The sequence below is a fragment of the Thamnophis sirtalis genome, unplaced genomic scaffold, assembly GCF_051295495.1.
Source record: "Thamnophis sirtalis isolate CommonGarterSnake01/CBP01778 unplaced genomic scaffold, rThaSir2_p1.2 scaffold_1, whole genome shotgun sequence".
Taxonomy (NCBI): domain Eukaryota; kingdom Metazoa; phylum Chordata; class Lepidosauria; order Squamata; family Natricidae; genus Thamnophis; species Thamnophis sirtalis.
The window spans coordinates 65,875,247-65,901,635 of NW_028261381.1; the positions used below are offsets into that span (position 1 = coordinate 65,875,247).

General features: G+C 40.6%; 1 protein-coding gene across 7 annotated transcripts in view; it reads left to right on the plus strand.

Moving 5' to 3' along the window:
- Positions 1-26,094, plus strand: part of CTNND1 (catenin delta 1) — a 69,612-nt gene extending 43,518 nt beyond the window's left edge. For 5 of the 7 annotated variants that reach the window (XM_087714370.1, XM_087714365.1, XM_087714382.1 and 2 more), the window contains 15 exons: positions 1,321-1,778; positions 1,879-2,062; positions 2,973-3,090; positions 4,722-4,875; positions 5,253-5,270; positions 7,187-7,255; positions 9,526-9,653; positions 12,787-12,937; positions 14,016-14,208; positions 15,671-15,785; positions 17,506-17,590; positions 20,684-20,731; positions 23,125-23,213; positions 23,756-23,812; positions 24,094-26,094. In XM_087714370.1, the coding sequence (XP_087570496.1) occupies positions 1,321-1,778; positions 1,879-2,062; positions 2,973-3,090; positions 4,722-4,875; positions 5,253-5,270; positions 7,187-7,255; positions 9,526-9,653; positions 12,787-12,937; positions 14,016-14,208; positions 15,671-15,785; positions 17,506-17,590; positions 20,684-20,731; positions 23,125-23,213; positions 23,756-23,812; positions 24,094-24,105 (1,879 nt within the window). In that variant the 3' untranslated portion in view covers positions 24,106-26,094. The remainder of the gene's footprint in view (positions 1-1,320; positions 1,779-1,878; positions 2,063-2,972; positions 3,091-4,721; positions 4,876-5,252; positions 5,271-7,186; positions 7,256-9,525; positions 9,654-12,786; positions 12,938-14,015; positions 14,209-15,670; positions 15,786-17,505; positions 17,591-20,683; positions 20,732-23,124; positions 23,214-23,755; positions 23,813-24,093) is intronic. The other 2 variants (XM_087714381.1, XM_014072437.2) reach the window with 2 other exon arrangements.
- Positions 26,095-26,389: the final 295 nt, after the last annotated feature.

Genomic DNA, 26,389 nt, shown 5'->3' on the forward strand with positions numbered 1-26,389 from the left:
GCACAGCTGTTCTCTTGTCGTTGCCCTGTCTTATTCCCCAATATTAAACAGTGAGACATGCAGTCTACTAGGTGTGACACCTTAAGCGAGAGTCATTTAATCATTTTTAAAGCGCTTAAGTAAAGTCTACTGGCGTGCCTCTAAAATGTTCTGGTACGTTATTATTTACACTTGGATTGTGTCACGTAAAGATCCAGTGTCCTTGAAATGTCATCTAACTTCACCTACCTGACTTGATTGCACAACAAAGAAAGCATTGCAGTGTCGGAGGCCTGCCTGACAAGAAGGCTTTGTTGAACGGCTTTGGTATAATTGGAGCAATGGTGAATAGGCCGGATGAGGTAGAAAGGGTCTGTGGTGGTTAGGCATAGATGACATCTACTTGCCCTCTAGTGGTCAAGTTAGAACGGCACCTGCTCAGAAGAAAAACTCTTGTTGACAACATCTAATTCAATTACATTTTCATTTTTTCCCCCTAGGCCCAGAGCTTGGCTACCTGTGCGGCCTAAGCCAACTTTTGGGCCTCTTCCCTCTGCTTTTTATTGGGCAATGAGGCAGGTTGAAGGAAACTTGCCTGCACTCCTGCCAGGATTAGGAGAGAAGATCATGCTGAATTTCTTTACTGCCATGACCCAAGCATGACAGATGCTGCTGGAAAAATAGCTATCAGAGCATAATCTTTTAGGAATGCTCTTGGTTTTAGAGTGGATGAGGTTAGCGGCATTAGTAATGACTAAAGGTGTGCGTTATTCACATCCAAAAATGCAGCATTTTTGGGGATGTAAAAATGCAGCATCCTCAGATACAATGAGGATGTGGATATCATCCTTATTCTATCTGACGGCCTCCCCTAAAGGAACCATACTGTTTTCTGGGCTCATACTTGCATAGCATTAACCATTAGATCCTCCCATGCTACGTAGCATATCGGACAGCATGCTTGCAGGCTTCGGAAAATAGGAATTTCAGTTCACTAGGCCCTGTTATCACCGCTTAAATGACAATTAGTATTTTCCTGAGGCCATGTGACCATTCTGGAAGAGGCAGGAGTCCTTTAAGGAGATACCAACGTTATACATATTATACATATGTCCCCACATCAGATAGAAAGCATCTTTGGATTCAAATACTGTTCATCTCTAGTGATGAGATGATGGTGCCTGAGGCTTACCAGGGAGTGTGTCATTTCTAATTCTGATTGCAAAGGTGTCCTCATTAGAGAATTAGTAGGTTAGTACAGAGCTCTTCTCTGGGGCATTGTAGCTGTGGCCTTGATAAGAGATGGCTTACCTGGCCGCTTACTTTCTTTTCTGTTTGCAGGAGTTACGAAGACATGCTTGTGGATGACTTAGGCAGAGACCAGTACTACTGGTCCCCAATGGGACAACCTGATAGAGGCAGCCAAGCCAGTCTGGACAGCCTGCGAAAAGGAGGCCCAGCCAATTGGCGCCAGCCTGAGCTCCCCGAGGTGATAGCTATGCTGGGGTTCCGCTTGGATGCAGTCAAGTCCAATGCTGCAGCCTACCTGCAACACTTGTGCTACCGAAATGACAAGGTGAAAACAGATGTGCGCAAGCTAAAGGGTATTCCTGTACTCGTCGGGCTACTGGATCATCCCAAGAAAGAGGTGCACTATGGGGCATGTGGGGCCCTCAAGAACATCTCCTATGGCAGAGACCAGGACAACAAGGTTGCCATCAAGAATTGTGATGGTGTCCTTGCTTTAGTGCGCCTGCTCCGAAAGGCACGTGATATGGACCTCACTGAAGTCATTACAGGTAACCATTGCTGGCATTGCCCACAGAGAATGGCTAGAGATGTAAGGGCCTTTCTGGCATACAGATATGTTTTTGAATAACATTATATTTTCCACCACAGGGACACTCTGGAACCTATCCTCTCATGATTCAATAAAAATGACCATTGTGGATAATGCCTTACATGCCCTCACGGATGAGGTTATCATCCCACACTCTGGATGGGAACGAGAGCCCAGCGAAGACTCCAAGCCCCGCCATATAGAGTGGGAATCAGTGCTCACCAACACCATTGGCTGCCTTAGGTGAGCTGGATCTATGCTGTTATTACAAGGACTCTTGACAGTTCTCTGAAGAGCATCCAAACTGCAAAAACTCAACCCCGTTATGCTGGAGTTTGAGGATCTGCCTCTTGGAGAAAAGGCCATTTGGTGCCAGGGATTGTTTCTTAGAATAGTCCAGTCGGGAAAGAGATACAGTATTAGCCACAAAAGAGGATCTTCAGTGACTTTGTGCTTCTTGGCTTGCCTGATATGCAGTAAGCTTGGGTTGGCTTTATAACTCTGGACAGTAAATCCTGGTGGCTGTCCACATAATCAAAACTGGGAATAAGAGAGGGGCTTTTCAGAATGAGCAAAATGGAGCTGCTAAAAGTTTCAGTAGAAATTTTTATCAAAAATAGAAATACCCTGCGGAAAGATGGGCAGCCAATAAAATTTACAAATAAATAAATGTAAGTAAAATTGGCAACCTCAATGTTGAAACAGATGGCATGTGTCTGCACTTTGTTCAGTCACGAAGAGGATGGCAGCATTGGCTGAAATCTCAAGGTCTGATAGAGGGTATGCTAAAGATTGCGGAAGACTGAAGAATTCTCCTGTTGCTGAATTTAGAAGTTCACACTAGGGCCTTGAAATTCTCCACCCAAACTCCCACATAGATTAGATTTCACAGATTGTGATAAAGCTTCAGTGGGGTTTGTTTGGCTTACCCCCTAGTGTGAAACTGGTGATTTGTAATGCAGAGCTTAATGCTTGGGATGCTTTGTGAAATGAAGCACATCAGGGTTGGACAAATAATGCTGTAATGCGTTATGTGAACGTAGCCACAATGTTGAGAGTAGAAGTTGGGTTAAATTGGCTTAAAGCTGACATATTTTAAAAGCCATAACTGCTGGTGTCCTCAGCCTTCTAAAATATTTTCTTGGTTTTATAGGAACGTCAGCTCGGAGAGGAGTGAAGCCCGTCGAAAGCTGCGCGAGTGTGATGGGCTAGTGGATGCACTTTTATGCATTGTCCAAGCAGAAATTGGCCAGAAAGATTTAGACAGCAAGGTAAAGAGAAGGGTTTAAAGCACACAAAATTTCCTCCCACAGCTCAGTTTTAGTGGAATATATGCAGTTGGGCTTTTCCTTCACCCCATGTTCCGTGAGTTCTACTTGGCTTAATCATTTTCTGAGCAGCGAAAGAAATCACATGTCATTAGAGAGATCTGAAGTTTCGTCTTATGGGGATTGAAGAAGAATATTTACATTTCCTCTTTCATTTCATGCCTTGGTAAGGCCACATTTGGAATACTGCATCCAGTTTTGGTCGCCACGATGTAAAAAAGATGTTGAGAGTGCAGAGAAGAGCAACAAAGATGTTTAGGGGACTGGAGACTAAAACATAAAGAAACTGGAATTGGTATATGAACAGAGGGACAAGGGGTGATATGATAGCAGTGTTCCAATATCTGAGGGGCTGCCACAAAGAAGAGGGAGTCAAGCTATTCTCCAAAGCACCTGAGGGTAGGACAAGAAGCAATGGATGGAAAAGAGAGAAATAAAGTAAAGTAAAAAAATTCCTGACAGTTAGAACAATTAATCAGTGAAGCAACTTGCCTCCAGAAGTTGTGAATGCTTAAACACTGGAAGTTTTTAAGAAGAGATATGTCTGAAATGGTATAGGGTTTCCTGCCTGAGTAAGAGGTTGGATTATAAGACCTCCAAGGTCCCTTCAAATTCTGTTATTCAATTCTGAGGCTAGACTAGTATTCACTGCTGTTCTTTAGGATGTACAATGTTGTTGCCTAGGCCATGTAGTTTTCCCATATCCTCAATTTTAAATAGGGCAGGCTTTTTACCAGAGATATAAAAACAAAAGCAGTAAGATCTTTGGATGGGTGATTTAGAAACAAAAGAGCAATCATTTCCCCATTGCATGCATATATTTTCTTCCCATTTTATATCCCAGATCCATTATGTGCAAAGCAGGGCATAATACCTGTTCCTCCTGCCACTTTCTAGAACTCCCCAGGGATGAGCAGCTTAATAAGACCATCCTCCATTTGTGGCAGTTAGTTATTATACAGCAGGCAATCAAGTTGGTGACAGTTCAAATATTCATGTTCTAAAGTCAAAGAACAATAACTCGGGGCTTGTGATTAAGAATTCAGGAGGTTGTTGTAACCCATCTGGGAAAACTTCTTTGAAGGGTGGCACTAAAAATATTAAAATAACAATAACATAATCTAAACTTCTTGAAAGAACTCCGACTAATGAATCTGACTGTGCCATCCTTAATCTTAAACCTCAGTGAAAATAGCACAGAAGGACCCAATGAGACTGGTTCTTCTTGTTAGGACGTTCTCCCTTCTGATAAGAGTTGCCGCCTCTCCCTTTCTGTGTATGCGTCACCTCTGACTCATTATCTAGATCTGTACCTTTCACAGTGTACTTTTAAGCAGGGAACGTATAAACACTCCCACAACCTTCAGTAACCCAGTTTTGTATCTCTTCATAAGAATCTTTAATTTTAGCTTTCTGCTCAGAGGGCACTCTACCTAGTTAACTATTTTAAAAAATTTAAAAGCAAGGAAAATCACTGTTTATAAATGATGAAGACTGAAATGGTCTGGTTATGCTGTGAAGCATTTGAGCTCATGTGGCTTTCCTGTCTGACGTGAGGAACTGTCTTCCCTTAGCTTGTGGAGAACTGTGTCTGCCTACTGAGGAACTTGTCCTATCAAGTACACCGTGAAATCCCACATGCCGAGCGCTACCAGGAAGCCCCTATCAATGCTGCCAACAACACTGGCCCCCACGCAGCCAGTTGCTTTGGTGCCAAAAAAGGCAAAGGTACGTAACTTTTGACTATCTGCTCCTGTGCTAAGTCGCTGGAGAACAGGGAGGGTAGAAATAGAAGGGTGAGGATGTTGGCTTTTAAGTGCTTCTAATCCTTGGCTTCATAAGACAAGCTATTGCTTTCCATAGAAGCATCTTCGGGTCGCTTTCTGGCTGTCCTGCTCTTTATCTCACAAGGCCTAAGGCTTAAGTAACAAGTAGCATTTTTGTTTGGTAATTCAGCTCAGGTGATGGATGGTTCTTCAATTAATTTGTGGCCTATTTCCCCTTCTCTTTGCTTTATATTCCCCCCCACCCCCCAATGGCTGTGATCCTGCTGGCATCTCTTCTCTCTTGCCTCCCTTCTTCCCTGTCCTTCTCTGCGCCAAAAGATGAGTGGTTCGCTAGAGGTGAGTTGGGCTTTTTGATATATATTTTTTTTGCATGCCTGTTTGTGTGATACCCAATTTTTCCTCCTGGTCTCATTAGTGTGACTGAACCCCATCAGAAGCATAAGCAAGGGCGGTGTTGAATGTTGTTGAGGCTCCTTGCTTGTCTTGTGGTGTGAGGATGCTCTCTTTCTGTTCTTTTGCTTACGCTGTGTTTGGGGAGAGCCATCAGACCACCCAAAAGAAATAGGATAATGATGAATCAAGTGAAGTCAACATGAAAGGCACTTGTCAATTAAGATCTTAAATTGAGGTTTCAGGAAACAGGCTTGGAAATAAACATTGATGACAATAACAGCTGGTGAGTTTTGAGTGTATTCTCGGGTTGCGTACGGGTAACCTGTGGAGCCTTTGCTTAATAGGAGAGAACAGTACCCACGAAAACTATTCAAGAACCACTTTAGAGGTGGATTCATTTGTATTATTTGACTTTTTCTTCATACAAGTGTTTCTGCTATTCCAGTCTTTGTGACATTCCCAATCCTTAAAGATAAATTTAAAGTTAACTTAAACAAATACAGATTTTGAACAAATTTTAGGCTAACTGAAGGAGTGCCATCTAGTCTAGTCAACTTCATTTTTCTCAATTTTGGTAAATTGATTATTTTAGATGTCTTTGGATAAATGCAGTAACTTGGCATGCTAGCATGTTTTGAACCCAAATAAATATGAGATCAAGTAAAGAAATCATTTTCTGAATTGCAGTGTGGTAGCATCTAGTCCTTAATGGAAGAGTACATTGATTCTAATTTTGAATCTATATTAATATGAAAGAAGTAAATTTGGATTTTCACATCATGGTTCACTATAATTTGTTCAATAAGCCACAGATGGCCATTGCAAATCAAGCTATAAACTATTGTTTGCAAATTATTGGCTGGTTTCATGCATCTTACTAAGAAACAGATGGCTCATAATGGCTTACTACAGCCTTTTACATCTAACTGCCCCCCCCCCCCCGGCCCTCTCTGATAATGTGGACTTTAGCTTCTAGACTTTCCTAGCCAGTTTGATCATCAATGAGACTTCTGAAAGTTGGAAATCTACCTGTCTGACGGCTCAGATTTTACCCAGGTTATGAAACAGCTAGTTTTAAGAGCATATTTGAATGTGAACATTTAAATTAAATGGAAAAGGATCATATTCAGATGCTTGGTATGCATGGAGCTTCAAATGCACTCTTGGCATCTCCAGTTAAATGTGTGTAATCAAAACGCTAGGAGAGACTTTTTGGGGGGAGAGTTACTAACAGTTGTAACAGATGGTGCAGAAATAGTCAGTTCATTAGCCTGGCTCCTGTGAAGGCAGATCTTTTTTCTGAATCCTAATTATAGTTTATTAGGTGTGAATTTCTCCTTTATTTGTGCATTTTTCCTTAAGCAAAAGAAATCAAAGTTTGGAACTATATTTCTTGTGTCTGGTTATACTATAGGCCCATGATGGCGAACCTATGGTACGTGTGCCGCAGGTGGCACTCAGAGCCCTCTCTGCAGGCATGCGAGCAGTCACCCAGATCAGCTCCACTGCGCATGCATGCGTGCCTCCCACCAGCCAGCTGATTTTTGGGTCTCTGCCATGCATGCAGGAGATATGCATGCGCAGGGGTTGTGCATGCATGTGTGTGGGGTGGGGGCATGCGTGGGGATGCCCCCCAATCCATTTTTGGTCCCAGGAGGCTTCAGAGAGTGTGCTAAGCCCAAAACGGGGTGCGGGGGTACATGTCGCATGCATGCGCAGGGAGCGTGTGGCATGTGTGCATTGCATTGTGGGTGTGGGCACGTGAAGCCAAAATGGTTAGCCATAACTGCTATAGGCACTGAGTGAGATCTATATCTTAGGATTTATTTTTGTTATATTTGATTTTTTTTGTTTTCAAGGTAAAAAGCAGACAGAGGATCCTTCTACTGATATAGTTGACTTCCCCAAAAGACAAACCCCTGCAAAAGGTATGGCTTCTTTTGCTGCTGGAAGAACAATAGCTCAATGAAAGCAAACATACTTTGTTTGCAAAAGGTCCCGCATTTGATCCTTTCTAAGATAAGGGACCAGTTGATGACAAAAGCTCTTTGTCCAGGATCTGATGAACTGTTGCCGGTCAAAATAGACAGTATCAAGTTGGATCAGCCTTGTCCAAACTCATATCTCAAAAATGCATGCTGTAGCATTTATAGCCATATTGTCTGGGAATTCTTTTAATGGAAGTATATCTGGAAATTTTATAGAAGGTTGAATTTGATGGACAGTTCCATTGTGATCACAGTTATGTTGTGATGCAACTTCCTATTTTTCTAGAATATATATTTTTTCTTCAATGTCCTCCTTTCTTTGGGAGAACTGGTTGTTCTTCTTTAACTGTTTTCCTACATGGGTTTTGTTGCATGCATTTGTCCTTACATGTTTGGCTTTAGGAAGGCAAATGTGGTAAGTCATAAACTGCTGAGAAATGTTTTATTGGAGGTTTGAGTTGAAAATACATTTTTTCCCTCCAACCTTAATAAACAATTTCAAATCTAACAAAGGTGTGACTCATAGGTGTGGCAGGAAATTACCCAACTGTAGGATGACCAAAGCAGTTTAAAAGGCAGTGGCCTTATTTCTGTAACCATTGCTAAATCTGGGAATAAAACAGAATAGAGATATTCTTAGTCACAGGAAATGCCCCTTAATAGGAAAGGGCTAACTCCACCTCTTCAGATTAGAAGACGGGCCTTCTATCTTCCTATCTACTGTACTGCTTCCCTTTAGTTTTAGTACTCTGACTTTTAGAGGAACAGTGGCTTTCCATTGGCTCCCTCTTGGGAGCCAGGAATGTTAAAGAAGGAAGAGTAGATGAAAACGTAGTTGCTCTAAATTTAGACATTCTGATGAAATTTGAACGAAAAAGCCAATTGGAAAAAAAATTGTTTTAAGTCACCTAATCTAACTAAACTGGAAGAGAGCCTGAAAAACGCGTCCAGTCCTGATCAGACTGAGTCTAAAGCTGGGAGGAGTCACCAGAGGTGGTGTGATTTCACAGCTGTAAACTCAGTCCTGTTGGTCAATGGACAGAGATAACCCATCCTGGCTGCTATCTCCACCACCCAGAGAATGGGCGTATCAGGTAAGAACCAACGCCCATTCTCTCTTAGCTGTCCAAAAGCAGTCCCTGCAGTCACCTGCCAGCAAGAGGTTGCAGCTGAGAGATCTGCAAGGGCTCCAAAGAGTTGGAATTCAGAGGAGCAAGTTGCAGTACCAGTCTGAACTGCCCTCAAAGTAGCAGGACTGAATGAAGTAGGTTGTACACAAACCTACTTGTTCACCTTGATGGACTAGTCATCAGCTAGCACCAGTCTTGCAGCAGCCTGAAGACAAACGTGTGTGTGTACGATAGATAGATAGATAGATAGATAGATAGATAGATAGATAGATAGATAGATAGATGATAGATAGATAGATAGATAGATAGATAGATAGATAGATAGATAGATACACACACACATATACATACACAAAGTGTTCTTGTGTGTGTAGCACAAACTAAAGATCCTGAGGAACAGTTCAATCTTGACTTCCACAGCAATGTATAAACATGATGGGGAACCTTGGAAAAAGGTTGTAGTGATTTCATATTCTATTCTGGAGAATGGAGGTGGATTACGTACTAAAAAGCATCCTCCTGAACTGGGTCCCATTTATCAGAGGGACCAGATATGTGCTTATTCATTTAAAAGAATTCTTTGCTGCCCACAACATTAACAGAAACAAAGTACACTTGAGGAAGCAACACGTAAAAAGTTGCAGAATAGCAATAGCACTTAAACTTATATACCCCTTCACAGTGCTTTACAGCCCTCTCTAAGCTGTTTACACAGTCAGCAAATTGCCCCCAATAATCTGGGTCCTCATTTTACCCATCTCGGAAGGATGGAAAGCTGAGTCAACCTTGAGCCTGGTGAGATTTGAACTGCTGAACTGCATCTAGCAGTCAGCTGAAGTAGCCTGCAGTACTGTACTCTAACCACTGTGGCACAAGTTAAATGGGCAGGAAGAAGACACACAGACACACTTTTTTAAAAAAATTTTTGAAAGAGCAAGTGTTGATACCAGACACCTTTGGAAGTCTGGTTGGAAAATGCCATGATTGAGAAAGTTCTCTTAATAGATGCCTCCAGGGAAGACATGGGAGACATGCAGTTTGACCTGATTTATGTGTAATTGGTTCTCTTTCCTCTGCTAGGCTATGAACTCCTCTTCCAGCCAGAAATTGTCCGCATTTATATTTCATTGTTAAAGGAGAGCAAAACCCCAGCTATCATAGAAGCCTCAGCAGGAGCCCTCCAGAACCTGTGTGCTGGTCGCTGGACGGTGAGTAACCATAAAAGAGAAGCAGTGCTGTAAGATAAATACTTACCCCTTAAAATTAGTAACTCCAACCAAAGTATTACATTAAGATAGCAAATGTTGGCTGGGTTTGCAGATCTTTAAGTCAAGATGTTCTATATTAACTTATATATAGGAGCCTATCTTAAAGAGCTAAGTCGTAAATCACATCAAGCCAGAAATAGACAAGCAACTGTAGAGATTAATGACAACCATCCCTCAAGCTTGTAGACTTCCAAAATAGCCATAGCTTGTTTGCTACTTCCTCATACAACTCAACAGCTTTTTCATCACAAATGTATGGATTGGTTAGAAGTTTGGGAAGGGCACAAAATTACATAAGCCAAAAAACTGCAAGCAGGCTATGCTTTCTCAAAGTCACATTAAATTAAGCCCATAAATGCTTTTTGATAGATGCTAAGTGCAATCAATCCAAGTGTTTGATTTACCAAAGTCAGAAACAGACACGTCTTAATCCAGTATATATAAGAGTAATAGTTGATGTGATGCAACCCAGCCTTAAATTTGCAGGTAGTCCTTGACTTAGAACTATTTATTTAATGACCAGCCCTCACACTTAACGACCCTTGCAGAGTCCCTGCAGTCATGTGGTCATAGTTTGGGTAATTGGCATGTATTTCAAGAGCTGCAGCATGCCAGGGTCATGGGCTCGCCATTTGTGATCTTCCCAGCGCTTCCAACAAGCAGAAGTCAATAGAGGAAGCTGGATTCACTTAACAATCGTGTGATTCACTTAACAACTACAGCAGAAAAAGGTTGTAAAATCGTATCTGATTCACCAAACAACTGCATAACTTAGTGATGGAATTTCTGGTCCCAGTTGTTGTAAGCCAAGGACTACCTGTAAGCCAAAACAGGACCATGCATTCCAAAAGTATTAAACTGAGCCATAGATGCTGTTAGACAACTATGTAAAATCAATCAAGGTGTCTGATCTATCAAAGTCAGAAACAGACATGACTTAATCATTGTGTGCAACAGTGACTAAGCCAGCTTTATGTTTATTTTTGCCCAGCATGTTGACTTGACCTTGTAGTGTAAACATTACAAGAATTTTAAGATCAGGTTGGCTGGTTCCAATAAATTGCATTTCAGTTTAAATTTTTTAAAAAAGTGCTATTCTCTCCCCTCCTGTAGTGTTTGGAGCCACAGTTATGCCTCTCATTTTATACCTTTTTATCGATGTGGCTCCATTCCTAAGAAAACAAAGCAAAAGTTAAAACTCTTTTCCACCAACAATGCTAAAAAGGTTTGCTATTGTCACCATTGTATTTTTTTCCTTTCTGAATAAATGTCTAGAAGTACTCAAGATCCCTTATGTGAGCTTCACAATTTTCTGCTTGTTATAACAGAACAGTACAAATACGATACGATACAAGTATTTCTGTATTACAAAAGTACAAATATGTAGTACAGTAGCAACAAATAAGTAGTAATGGTAGAAAATAGGAGGTAGATATATTAAGAGAAAGAACTGGAGAAAAATCATAAAATATAAAGACCTGCAAAGAGAAATAGAATGACTGTAAAAAAAGAAAGTACCAATAATAATAGGCACTTTGGATGTAATTCCTAACTATTTGGAACACCACTTGAAAACCATCAGTATTGACAAAAATCGTCATCAGTCAATTGCAGAATGCAGCATTACTTGGAGCAACTTACATCCTGCAACGATACTATTAACACCATCAAACAACATTTGCCAATCACTTTGAGAAGGATTCAATAGGTAGACAAAAATGCCAAATCCAGTCTAAACATCTGGCTGACTGTGTGGCGAAGCATAACAACAACCTGCGACAATATCTGTAGCATCATCAAACATCCTGATTTGCTTCTCCCAGGTCCTTGAAAAGGACTTGCTAGGTAGACAAAAATGCCAAACCCAGTCTAAACATCTGGCTGACTCTGCGATTAAGAATAAGAATAATAGACTACTTCCTATATTCTAACTACCTTTCAGTGGGATTAAAGATTTGGTGGTAGTTAATGGTCAGTTTCTCTCTCACCATTTAATCCAAAGACTTTCTCTGGCAGAAGGAAGCTAAACCTAGTCCAACATTTGTGCTTGTAGTTTCTCCAAAATTCCTGAGTTTTGTGGGAAATTATGATCAAAATTTAAAGCCCAACTTGAAAGCCTTCTGCTTAAGGAATCAATGAAAACAGATTTCCCTCTCTGTGTGGAGGAAAAGCAACCATGGGCAGATTAAGAGGGAACAGAAACGAGCCAATTGTCCTCCCCCACCATCACCCGTACACATTTTGTTCTTATTCTTCTTTCGTGTACTGTATCGTTTAAGTGTAAAAGGTTATCTGATGTGGCATTCTGAATGTATGTCTCTGCCTTGCATGTGCCTCCAAGTTGGTGGGATGCATGAAATTGTATGTTGACTTGCAAGATAGTCTGTAGATTAAAGATTCTGACTTGGAGAATATCCAATAAGCATTCTTGTGGTTAACCCCCTTTCCCAAATTTGGAGACACATGCACAATTTTGTTCTCTGGGGTAGCTGATCCAATTTTAAGAGGAGCAGCCTGGAAAAAGTTAGAAATTAACCCTGCTATTTTCACAGCTGCAGAAACTTACCATTCAAATCTCTTCAAATGAGAGTTCAGTCGGAGACTAAAGATCTGGCATGTGTAGCCTCTGGCCTCTTGATAATGATGAGTTTCTAATATAGAATAGTGAAGAATAATGAAGTCAGCATGGTGGCAAAATCTTGCTGGTCATGACCAGTTTATCTGGTCATGAAAAAATATATTCAGTGGCAGTATTTGGGTTGTCAGTGAGCTTTCTAGATAGAATTAATCTCATTTTTAAAGAAAACTCTCAGTTGATCGATGGAGATGTAACGCTGGAAAGTATGAAAACAGCCTTCATCGGTTTATTACCCTCCGTATATTCTGGGCAACAGTTGCCCTAATTTCTAGACAGGTGATCAAAGGTTGTGCCAGCTTGAGTTAGTAGGAATTGGAATCCGTGACTGAACTCTAATTCCAGACAATGGGCACAAGGTTGGAAAGCAGTTTGAATGATGTCAGCAGCTAGTTGCATTTATTATTCTGAGCCGAGTGTTTCTGTTCTTCCTTGCAGTATGGGAGATACATCCGCTCTGCACTGCGCCAAGAGAAAGGTCTCTCCGCCATTGCGGACCATCTGACCCACGACAGCGAGCGTGTGGTAAAAGCAGCATCCGGAGCCCTGCGCAACTTGGCAGTGGATTCCCGTAACAAGGAGCTGATTGGTAAGTGGGGAAAGAAAAGGAGGAGAAGCTCTCTTCTGCAGGGGAATGCATCATCGAAAGAAAAATTCCACTAACAGTCATAAAGTATTCTTATTCAGACATAACAGACTACCAGCTGCCAAATCAAAGGTTTTGCACTACTTCCCAATCAGCATCAGAAATGGATGGCAAGGCAGGGCCAGTATAAAGCTTGCATTTCCTCCCCCAGCCCCCAGGAGATCCACCCCCAAGTCTTTGTAGTGCGGAGTTTCCTTACCTCATTTAGGAAGGTGGATAATGTGTCCTTTAAAGAGAAGGAACTTCTCTTTATCATTAATCACCGGAATTTTGTGAAGTTGAAAGCAAGAGAGGGGAATTAGTGGCCCTTCCAGATATTGCTGAAGTTTAATTGGGGGTGGGGGGTGGGGAGTGCTGGAATTTGTAGTTGAGAAATATCTGGAAGATTGCTAGAATCTGATCCCTGGCCTAAAATCCTACTGAATGAAATTGTATCTTTGCTTGATATACTTCAGAGCTTTGAGGCCCGTTCCTACTCACCCCAAAAATAGCTTTTGAAAAAGTGGGTTTGACACTTTTACCTGCTCTATGCTGTTCTAGACTAAAAACACTGTAGCTTTTGGGGAAACTACAAATCACAATATACGTATCATTTTTCTGAAACACAAAAAAAGTAGTTTGTACTATGAAGGAGGCAACTTTTTATGGTCCATTCCCTCTGGAATGCAGTGCCTTCCCTCTTCTTTATCTTTTCAGTGTTATAACAGCAGTTTCTTCTATATGCTGTATTTAACAGTTTCATTAATTGTAATGAATCCACGTGCAATTATATATTTTGTTTCTTGTCTCCTTTCCTGTTGTGTAATTTAAGTCTTGGCTGCCATCTGTTTCTCCTATCATTGTATGCCATTATCCTGATTATGTTGTATTACCATCTGCAGTCCTTCCAATATTTCACTTGTGAGCTTCCAGGAAATTCTTGCATATGATTTGCAGGATGGAGCTGCTGACGGCATTTCTATCCAGCCACTTTTAGTGTTTCCTTCTCCTCATTGTGGCTCTGATGTAATCCCACTCATAGGTAAACATGCCATTCCCAGTTTGGTGAAAAATCTTCCAGGAGGACAGCAGACACAGGCAAGGAACCTCTCTGAAGACACAGTGGTCTCTGTGCTCAATACTATCAATGAAGTCATTGCTGAAAATCTGGAAGCAGCCAAGAAACTGCGGGAGACACAAGGGATTGAGAAACTGGTGCTCATCAACAAATCAGGGTAAGGGGGAGTTTTGGGCAAGAGGGAGAATTAAAGGAGGCTTCCACTTCTCTTTGTAAAAGTCTGGCTTTTAGATTTTTTTAAAAATGTTAAGAGTAAACGATGTTAAGAGTACTGTATTAAAAATTACAATAATAAAAACTAATAAAAATCTAAAAGAAAAAAAGAAGGTACAGAAAATAAAATTAAAAATTAAAAAATGGAAAAGAAAAATAACAATATGATCAAGAAAAAGAAATCTATAAAGGAATAACCCTTCCTAACAAATATAGACAGATTTAATAACTTGTCTCCTTTTCATAAAATAAATCCTTAAAGCTTCATCGTTTCAGTCCCAATGTCCACAGAAGTCCATTAAGGGTTACCAGAGATGCCATAACAATTTAAACTTGATCAAATAAGCCAACTTTTAGTCCTTCCTTTTACTTTTATCAGTCTTGATCTTTAATCCTTTCAAATAATGTCCTAGACCTAGAACTTCTTTCCATGTTTTCTTTACCTCTTTTCACAAAATTCTTCAAAACTTTATAGTTCTTTTGTAAAAACCAATATAAGAAAATTACCGAGGTCTCTTGATTTGTTAGTTGTAAATCCCTTTTAATTATTAAGACATAATTACTTGCGTAACATATGGGTAACATCTTTTTCCATGCCTTTCTTATAGCCTATCATTTTTAAAATCCACTTTCAATTCAGTCTTAATCATATAACACTTACTCCTCTTCCATAGTATCTCTGAACTCCGTCTGTCTATAGAAGGAGATATTCTTAAAAATAACTCCTTAGGGTCCCTTGTTCAAAAATATCCTATTATTTATTTATTTATTAAATTTATATGCCACCACATCATTATCCAAACAGCCTGGCTGACTTACAATAAAATGTCCAATATTGAAATATTTTGCTTCACTCTGTATTTGTAGGTCTTTAGCTCCTTCTGGTTTTCTCTAATGTCCAATTTTTAAACTCTTATTTTATGTCTTTTTAAAGAATTCAAAACAAAAGCATTTTCCATGGGAAGGATTCTTTATAATTAATTCCAAACTCATATTTCAAATTTATGTGGACCTTTAGAGTCCATTTGTTCCTTTCTAAAATTAAATTTTAATCACCCCTTTGCTGTTTATTCTTTTTTTTAAAGTCCTTATACTTGAATTTAAAACTTATTTTGCTAAAGATTGAGGGAAACTCAGCCAGGGTTATAATATTGGTCAGTCCAAAGCGCCGTAGCAGCTGTAAAACAGTTAACAAGAATTACCACAAGTGAAGGAAGTACTTGGACCCCTCTGAAAGGCACTCTCTGTGGTTGACTATTCCCTTGTCGTCTTGTTCTCAAAGCCTGCCGGAAATAACTGTCTTGTGGTCTCCTTGTAGGGAGAACTGTCTCGAGCATTTGTGGATGCATTTGAGTCCTTTGCTTATTTTAGAGTTTTATAATACATGTTGGTTTTTTTCTCGCTAGGAACCGATCAGAAAGAGAAGTCAGAGCCGCTGCTCTTGTACTGCAGACCATATGGGGGTACAAAGAATTACGGAAACCCTTAGAGAAGGAAGGTTGGAAGAAATCTGACTTCCAGGTATCTGGGGGCTGAAAAGATTGGGAAATGGGAATCTTGAGTTTGAAAGCTACTTCTGTGAGCCAAGTTGGTTTTAGGTAAAGGTAAAGGTTCCCCTCACACATATGTGCTAGTAATTCAAGACTCTAGGGGGCGGTGCTCATCTCCGTTTCAAAGCCGAAGAGCCAGCGCTGTCCGAAGACATCTCCATGGTCATGTGGCCGGCATGACTAAATGCTGAAGGCGCACGGAACGCTGTTACCTTCCCACCAAATTGGTTCCTATTTTTCTGCTTCCATTTTTACATGCTTTCAAACTGCTAGGCTGGCAGAAGCTGGGACAAGTAATGGGTGCTCACTCCATTATGCGGCACTAGAGATTCAAACTGTCAACCTTTCTGATCGACAAGCTCAGGGTCTTAGCCACTGAGCCACCACATCCCTAAGTTGGTTTTATTCACATACATTTATTTATGTATAGCTTTCATATGCTATGGGCAGCTCACTAGTTAAGATGCTGGGCTTGTTGACTGGAAAGCTAGCAGCCCAGGTTCAAAACCCAAGGGCCATGCAACGGGGTGAGCTCCTATCCTTGCCTCAGCTCCTGTTAGCCTAGCAGTTTGAAAGCATGCAAATGTGAGTAAATAAATAGGTAGCACTTTGATAGAAAGGTAACAGCGCTCTGTGATGTCATGCTGGCCACATGAATATAGAAATGTCTTTGGACAGCACTGGCTCAATGGCCTTGAAACAGAGATGAACACTGCCACCTATAGTTGGCAACGACTAGTGGAGTAAAATGTGCAAGGACTCCTTTTTTTACCATATGCTATGTAAGATGTGTAATAGCTTGAACCCAGATTCAAGACACATATTATTGTTCTGTCCTACCTCAGGAAGTATTTACAGTATCTTCCTATCTCTTGCCCTCAAAGTAATTTCTTTGACGTGGTTAGATTGAGATTCCTTAAGGGTCATTGCTGAATGGGGCTTGGCCCCCTTGATCTTTCCAATCCAATCTCATATGATGATGATAATGATGATTGCACTGCTCCAAACAAGGAAGGTGAAAAGCGTCGTATTCATGCCATCAGTTGAAAATGTAATTTGCAGAACACGGTTGCATCTGTCATTGGCCAAAACTTGCTTTTGTGGTTTTACTTTCACTCTAGAGCAGCGGTCACCAACTGATGGTCCGTGAGAAAATTTTGGTGGTCCACAGAAAAATTATATTGCACTAAATACTATTTATCTTTTTTTAGAAATTCATATTAGTGGTCTGCGTGATTTAAAATTACGAATTTAGTGGTCCCTGAGGTCCGAAAGGTTGGTGACCCCTGCTCTATAGCATGGGTGTCCAACCTTGACTTGTGAACTTCAACTGTACTGTCAGAATTTCCCAGCCAGAATGGCTGGCTGGGGAATTCTGAGAGTGGAAGTCCACAAGTCTTAAAGTTACCAAGGTGGGACAGCTCTGCTTTAGAGCAGTGGTCTCCAATCTTGGCAACTTTAAGACTTGTGGACTTCAACTCCCAGAACTCTGGGAATTGAAGTCCACAAGTCTTAAAGTTGCCAAGGTTGTAGACCACTGCTTTAGAGTGTACACAGGGTTTATATGTGTGGGCACACAACCACACAAAACCATGAAGTTTCCAACACCTGGTTGGTAGCAGATCAAGGACAGAACAAAACAATAGTTTTTCATTACAAATGTATTGAACACTTCCACTATTTTCCCACAGGTAAATTTGAATAACACCTCTAGAAGCCAGGGTGGCAATTCCTTTGATGACAGCACCTTGCCCCTCATTGATAGAAATCAAAAAGGTAAATGCTTATATATGTGGTATTCTTGCAGGTATTTATGTGTGCTGAGAAAGAAATGTGGGTTTGGATGTCCTTGGAGGCGTCCATGTAGTGGAAATAAATAAAATGCGTCATACCCCACTTTTATTTCAGCTTAATGTGCATTAATTGGTAGCACTGCACTTAATCAGATCAAAGTCTCTCCATGCCTAAGGGAATTGGAAATTGACCTAAGACTTCTTGAGTCCCAGTCTGTGTTGTGCTATCAACACAAACTGGGGGTACAGCAGCTCTTTTCTAAAGCATCATTCCTGTAGTGTAGCCATGGCTTTATGGGCCGCACAGAACTGTTCCAATAGTATTGATGAGGCTTACGTGGCATTATATACTAGGGGGCAATTCCGATTCAGTATCTATTAAACAGAGTGGGAAGTTTGGGCATTTGGTTCCTTTTTCCTTTGTTTGATGGAAGAGATTCTAGAAAGTACAGGTAGTTCTTGATTTACAACCATTCATTTAGTGACTGTTCAAAGTTAAAACGGCACAGGAAAAAAATGACTTGTGTCCATTTTTCACCCTTAGGACTATTGCAAGCATCCCCACAGTCACATGATCAACATTTGGACCAGGGGTGGGTTCCTGCTAGTTCTAACCTCTTCTATAGAAGAGGTTCCACAAATCTACAGTGCCGTTTAGAACCGGTTCCAGTTCCCTCCCCCCACCCGTCTGCATATCATCAAGATGAAGAGTGAGAGGAGGAATTCTGGGAGTTGAAGTCCACAAGTCTTAAAGATGTCAAGTTTGAACACCCCTGGTTTTTTTTTCTAAAGGGTTAGGGGTGCAAGGGTCTTGAACTTGACAGCTTTAAGACTTGGGTGCTTCAAATGCCAGAATTCCTGAGCCAACATTTTGGTTGCTAAGCAAGAGCGTTGTTAAGTGATTTTCACCACATTTTACAAGTTGGCCGTGTCCACCCAGTCACATGGCTGGCAAGCCACTCCCACCCAGTCACATGGCCGGCAAGCCACTCCCACAAAACAGGCCACACCTATAGAAGAGGTTCTAAAAATTTTTGAAACCGACCACTGATTTGGACCCTTGGCAACTGGCTTAGTCTTTAGGATGGTTGCAGTGTCCCAGGGTCATGTGATCACCTTTTGAGACCTTTTGTCAAGCAAAGTCAATGGGGAAGCCAGATTCACTTAATACATACATGTTGCTAACTTAATGACTAGACAACTGTGGCAAGAAAAGTCCTAAAATGGGGCGAAAGTCACGTAACAACTGGTTTACTTAGCAACAGAAATTTTGGCCTCATCTGTGGTCGTAAGACTGCCTATAAGGCTCTTTCTCTTTGCTCCCCTTCTATTACGTTCTGTTCCAGCAGTGGGTTTTTCTGGAGCGGCCAGTGGATTTTAAAAGAATAAGATTAGATGGCTTGAAGGAAGAAGACTCTTGTCAGTGCTGTGTAATCCAATTACCTGAGCCTTTTGTCCAGTCTCTATCAAACTAAACCAGATAATGTAGGTTCCTAAAGAGGATAGAAACAGTTTGTGTGTGAGTGCTGTATGTGGATTCTTATAATGTGCATTTATAGTTCAGCTTTCATATTGAAAAAATGTGGGGAAATTCCTTTAGATCTCCTCTCCCAGATAAACTTAATTTTTCACCCTTCTACTGGGATGTTACACTTTCTTAATTAATGCTTTTAAATTATATATTAGGTAGTTTTTTTTAAAGAGTTATTGTAATACCAAGAGTTTAGGTAAAAGCTTCATTGGTCAAAATACAAATTATGTATCTATGGAACTAATGACTTCTGTTTGTTTTGTTTTTTTTAAGATAGTTTGTATCGCAAACAGAACAGATATTTATGTTGTAAATGGGACAGAAAGTCAGATAAAACTGAGAATCATCATCAAAGAGCACTGCCCTCTAATGGTAGTTGGGCATTTTTAGTATGATGAAAAGAGGGATATGGAAAATTATATGCAGTTTATTGGAGATAACATAATTTACCTTAAGGGTAAATGAAAGAATACAGAAAAATTATGAAGAACTGGTGCCAGACTTTGAACTACCATGTCAGCAGTGGACAAACCTGAATAAGATTCACACCTCACATGGCATCTGCCAGGACTCGGTATAAATAAGGCATATTATCCTCCCCTCAGTGCGGCTGAGGGATCCCACGTCAAACTGTAGATCACCTCGTGACCAGCTGCAATCTGAGTGCATATACTGGCACAGTACCTGATTTTTTTAAATATATAAACAATTCTGCACATCAGTGGTTAGATGGCCGATTTAAACATAGATCTTTTTGACATTTATATTTTATTGTGGTCTAACATAGATGAAATATTAATATATATTGCTAGTTCATCTATGCTATGCCATATGCTAAATAAATAAAACTTAAGGATTTATCTAAAAGTTTTAACACAGATGAAAATAAGAACCTCTTAAGTTGTATTCAAGTACAGGTAGTCCTCGAGTTACGACTACAATTGAGCCCCAAATTTATGTTGCTACGTGAGAAATTTGTTAAGTGAGTTTTACCCTGTTTTACAACTTTTTCTTCATTTTTTAAGTGAATCACTGCAGCTGTTAAATTAGTAACATGGTTGTTAAGTGAATCTGGCTTCCTCATTGACTTTGCTTGTCAGAAGGGTCACACGACCCCTGGGACATGGCAACCATCATAAACCAGTTCTCAAGCATCCAAATGTAAATCACATGACCAGAGGAATGCTTCAAAGGTCATAAGTGTGAAAAATGGTCACAAGTCACTTTTTCCGTGCTATTGTAACTTCGAACAGTCACTAAATGAACTGTTGTAAGTCAAGGACTACCTGTATTTCTAAGATAATTTAACCAGTAAAAGAGTGAGAACAATAGCCGTGTTCCAGCTCTAATATTATGGTATTATATCTGTCCCGCCTCAGATCTACAATGCAGAAGTTGACAAGAAGATTCTAAAATCTTGCACTATTAATACTTAATACTTTAAATACACTACTTTAATATTTTTAAGAAACCTTATATCTGCAGTTCAGGAGAAATTCTTAACGTAACTTAATCTTAACTATTTTAATTTTATTTTCTATTTAGACAAGAAATCCTCTCGGGAAGAGATCCAAATGGGAAACCTGGGACCAGGTATGTAAGTTTCTGTCTTATAGAGGAAAAACTTTTCGACCAATCTAAAGCAACTTTTCTTGGATAAGCCCATCACCCTTTGCAGTTTCAAAAAAGTGCCAAAGCACATGTGATCCCATGTCTCTTTGTGCATGCCTATTTACCAGAATGTCACCAATCCATTTCACTGTAGAGATCTAAGGGCTTCAGTTAGACACAAGTAGCCCTCAACCTATGACAACAATTTCCATTGAATTTCCAAATGACTAGAATTTCTATTGCTAAGCAAGGTGGTTGTTCAGTAAGACGCACCCCATTTTTGCCATAGTTTGTTAAGTGAATTTCTATTGCAGTTGTTAATAAATCATTAGGCCGTAAGCAAAACTGGCTTCTCCCATTGACTTTGATTGTCAGAAGCTGGCTGGGAAGGTTGCAAATAGCGATTATATATATTCTGGGAAGTTACAACTTTCGTAAATATATGCCTGTTTCCAAGCACCTGAATTTTGATCATGTGACCTATGGCTACAATGGTTGTAAGTGCAAGGAGCAGTCATAAGTCATTTTTTTCAGTGCCATCATGACTTTGAACAGTCACTAAACGAATGATTATAAATTGAGGATTTCCTGTCCTTGCTTTGAATAAACCCTCTTCAATCACTGAGCTTGTTAATCTTCTAGGATGTTATATTTAGTACTTAATAGCTGTGATGACTTCATAACTTGTTATAGCAAATACAGATAGTCCTTAACTTGCATCATTTAGTGACCGTTCAAAGTTACAACAGCACTGAAAAAAGAGACTTATGACTGTTTTTCACACTTTACGACCATTGCAGTATCCCCATAGTTACGCAATCAAAATCCGTATGCTGGGCAATTGACTCATATTTATGACGGTTGCCGTGTCCCAGGGTCATGTGGTCACCTTTTGTGACCTTCTGACAAGCAAAGTCAGTGGGGAAGCCAGATTCACTTAACAACCCTGTTACAAACTTAACAACTGCAGTAATTCACTTAACAATTGTGGCACCAAAAGTCATAATGGGGGGCAAAATTCACTCAAATGTTTCCCTTAGCAACAAAAAATTTGAGCTCAATTGTGGTCATAACTCGAGGACTATCTGTGATGTTAAGGATTTAAGCTAGAGACAACTTTAAAGTCTCTAGCTTTACCGGAATGGAACCAGATTATATGCATTCTTATTACAGCTCATTGCTTTTTTACGGGCCTGCAACTCCTGCACACACAAGCCTAACTCTCAGATTGAGCAAACTATTTCAGGAATCATGCTTGGTTTGCTTTAGTCTTTGAAGTCAAAATGAGTGAGTTAATGACTTACACTTCGGAGCAAGGAAGAATTTCTTCTAAGCCAAGGATTATACTTGAACTTTGAGCAATGTGCCAGAGACTACCCTAAAAAAAGAGAGAGAGAAAGGGTCAGAACAAGTTTGATTTCCTTTCTTCTGAATTGCAATAAAAATCTACACACACACACACACACACACACACACACACACCTGTGTTTGTGTATGTTCCAGCATAACTAGGGAATGCCTCAAGTAATTTGAACCAAACTTGGTACACAGATGACTTATTCTCTGGGGAAAAAATACTGTGCGGGTACGACACCCCTAATGCCCTTGGGGGTGTGTGTGTGTTCTGTTGAAATGCAACCTGTTGTGCCTTAAAATGACTTCTACTGTACAGTGCAGTAGAGTTGCCATGGTAATGGCTTCACAGTACTCCACAAGGGGGCTCCCTCTGGTAAGGGGAAAAATCCAACATTAGAAATAAGGTTTGGTTTAGACATTTTCCTCCTATAAATAAATACCTGGACAACGCAGGTTATCAGCTAGTTACTGTATTTTCCCAAAAATAAGACAGGGTCTTATTTTGTTTTGACCCCCGGAATAAGTGCTTGGCCTTATTTTCGATGAGATCTTATTATTTTTGAGGTGCCAGGAGGCGGCGAGCATGGTCACCTCATGGCTGTTGCTGTGTTGCAATATTTTTGGGGAGGGCTTATTTTCAGGGAGGGTTTATTTTAGCACATGCGCTCAAAAGCCCGATTGGGCTTATTATCCAGGGAGGTCTTATTTTCGGTGAAACAGGGTAAATATAATTCATTCGGATTATTTGTATTCCATGTTGAGTAGCCTCGTGGTGGCTTCTGCTTGGCAGTTCCGTAGCGCCTAACTTGCAGGTAGCATTATTGGGGATGATAAGGGGAAGAGTGCAAAGGATTAGGATTAGTGTGGGGCAGGGAAATAAAAAGTGACACTTGTTTGCTGATTGATTGGTAAGCAATAATGTGATTCTGGAAGAGGAAGGGAACCATTATCTCTTGACAGCTTCACCAGAGTTAGGCTTGTGAGAAATTCCCTCTCATCATTATCTCTCTTGATTTCAGACTACTCTACATTGAATGAACGGGACCATAATAGGACATTGGACCGGACTGGAGAAGAAATGGAACCTATGAAGGGGGCACCACTGATGGTAAATACTGGGATTTCAGGTGACGGAGATCTTTAGAGAAGCCTTCTTGGTCAGTGGGAGGAGTTACTAGGAGGCCCAGCTTGATGGCCTCCTTATATTTTGATCTCCCATATTTTCTTGGTACTGTGGCTGTATAAGAGCTACAGTGTAACACAGATGGAGGCCAGTAATTTAGAGAAAGTAGCCTATGCACAGAGGAAGCTAGGAAAGAACAGAAATTACTGCATTTCTGTGATGGTAGATTTTTTTTGAAAATGAAATTACTTTTGAGCAAACTTTGAACAGCCAAATATTTTTAAGGAGATGGTGTCTTGAGAGAAATGCAAGTATATTAACCATTTCTTCCCCCTCCTCCTTTCAAAGCCATGTTAACACTTTTTTTTCTTTAACTGAATGACTAACCCAACCCTGTTGACTTTTCTCTCTCCGTTTGACCTCTCCTCTGCTTTTCTGAGTGGATTTTTAGTTAGGCTTTTTTGTCTCTCCCTTTCTCCCTCTTGGACCCAGTGTGCTGTTCTCACTAACCATACCTATGTCTACAGCAGGAGGAAAGGCACGGATCCCTTGAGGAAATTGAGCAGTTGCTTTATCCTCCTATGGTAGGTCTTGGCTTTCTGATATTAACCCTCTATTTCTGTGTTTTAAAAAAAGGGAGGGGTGCTGAATCCTTATTTCCCCAATCATACTTTCCTAGGCTTAAATCTTGTGTCTGTATCTTTTACACAAAAGAAATTGCCTTTGATTTTGAGGATGAGCAACACTTAAATTATATCAAGATTTGGATTGATGATTCTTTGGGATTAGATTGTCATGGATAAAGGCTCTACCCTTTACTGTTTTTCCTCATAGCTAATGTTAACTTGTTTGTGTTTTTCCACAGCAAAAGATCTAGAGATGCTACCATCTGCCTTCTCAGTTTTGGGTTCATAAACATATTTTATATAACTCTTGAGACAAAATGGACTGAACTTTTTTTAAATCTTGAGGCCATGTAGCCAAATGACCGGCTCTCTGAAGCCCACAGGGTCTCACATCTCCCTGTAGAATTTGAACTTCTGGACGTCATATTTTTGTTTTTTTATTCTTCACACAAAAAAGTAATTCCTAAAGACCAAATATGCTTGATGGATCTCATTACACATCAAAGGCAGATACTTAAAAATGCACATTTATAATGCATCCACAGAAGCTAATGGAAACAATCGGAGCAAATGGATCTCAGCCAAACTCAATCATACTGGAACTTATTTTTTATTAAGGAGATGTTGACTCTCTTCTTCCAAAAAGCAGAGAGAGAAGCAATCTCCATCTTCTCTTAGCCTATAGAATATATTTTTGTGTGTCACTCATGTTTGCAACAAAGGATGCTGGGAATACTGGAACATTCCTAGTTGGGGAGAGTTGGTGGTGGTGGGGGGGGCAAGATGACAAAGGGGATCAGCTTGCGAGTGATTGCATTTAGGACATCTGCCCTTCAGGATATGCCTCTTTGAGACAGTAACTTCTTTATCCTCAAGCTGAGGACAAATAGTAGATTTGTCTCTTTTGTCCTTCTCCTGTCTCTTGGTTGCTTCTTGATGGCCTTTCTGAGACGGATCAACTCAGAGTTTAGGAAGCTATTTATTTGTGGGAGAAGAGATGCTTAGGGCCTAGCGCTTTAAGGGAGGGAAAGAGAGTGGAGCACGTTAAATGACAGTTGGTGGAAGGGGCATAGTTTTCATACCTAGAAGTGTCCACTTTGCCTCTCATAGGAGAGGGCAGTGTGATGCATCTGGTTTTGGATCGCTGACTTAAGTGGTGAGTGCCCAGATTGGGCCACAAATTGCTGAGAGCTGATGAGATAGAAAGCTTGGTGATGCAGGAAGTATGAGGGATAGAAGGCCAATTGTAAATATTGCCCAAGTCCTCCCATGCAGGCAAGGGAATGAAACTATGATCGGTCACTATTTACATGTGCCTTTTCTTTGCTACTGTGAAATAGCTTGGTGCTTTGGCTAATTTCAGATGCAGAGGGCCAATCCCTAGACCATAGAGATTTTGGCACAGAGTTTCCTCCTGCTCCCTCTCTCTCTCTGTCTCTCTCCCTTTCCTTCCCCTCCCCCCCCTTACTTGCATTGAAATCAGAGTCCTGCTGTTGCCCTGGATGTAGTCACAAGATTGGGGTGGGGTGATAGAGGCAACTGTGTGGGGAGACCAGGAACTAACCTGTCACTGCTAAAGGCTCAAGAGTGAGAGGGAGGAGAGAAAGAACTGTTGGGTGAGGATCACAATGTGCACCTTAGTGGGTTGCTTCTTCAGGGAATAAGGAATTTAGAGTCCGCTTACAGATCTCTGCCTTTAATCTGCAAAGTAGCAGTAAAATGGGCAATCGTGAATTACTCTGGGCACCGCATTGGTGCCGGTTGCCCTTTTATTGTTGAAGAGGACTACGGCCTCTCTCCCCTCACAGCTCTGCCTTCATCAAACAACTGGAAGGAACTCGGTTGCTCTTGACTTCTCTCCACCTCCCCATTGCACAAGAGGGAAGGTCTACAGTAGAAAAGTCTTATTACTGCCTCTTCTTTGCCCCAGTCCAGTTTTTCTTACCTGTTTGGGGGGGAGGGGGAATTAAAAGATATAAATCAAGGCCCTCTGAGGGGTTGCGCAACTTTTTCTAATGTAAAACACTATTTCCTTTTTTAATCCAGATGAACCAAAACTACCCTTCCCCACTGACCAATTCAGTGCTGTAGAAGAAACTAATCATTCACTGACTCTTGTTTTTTGCTTTTCCTCTGCACCCCCGGGGAAGGGGTTATCCTGCTGTTCTTTTGAGTCCTTATTCATTCTGCAATGCTTTTAAATTGAAATGATTTTTATATAAATAAAGTTTTAAAGTGTGTATTTGTTAAAATGGAATTGACTAATCCAAATCTTACCGAGTTTGTCTCTTGCTGTCTTTTTTTTTTTTTTTTTTGTGATGACCAAATCCTTGCACAGGTTTTGCTTACTTCGGGAGGGATTAATTCCTCCTGCCTCCAGTGTGTTTATAGTCCTATTCTAAAATAAGCTCTGTCAAATGAGGATTTGACTCAGTTCTTAATGGCCTACTAGCTGGGCTTTTGCTCATGCAAAGAGTGTGATCGTAAGCAGGAATAGGTGGTTCTAACATAAAACTACACTTTGCAGAACACATC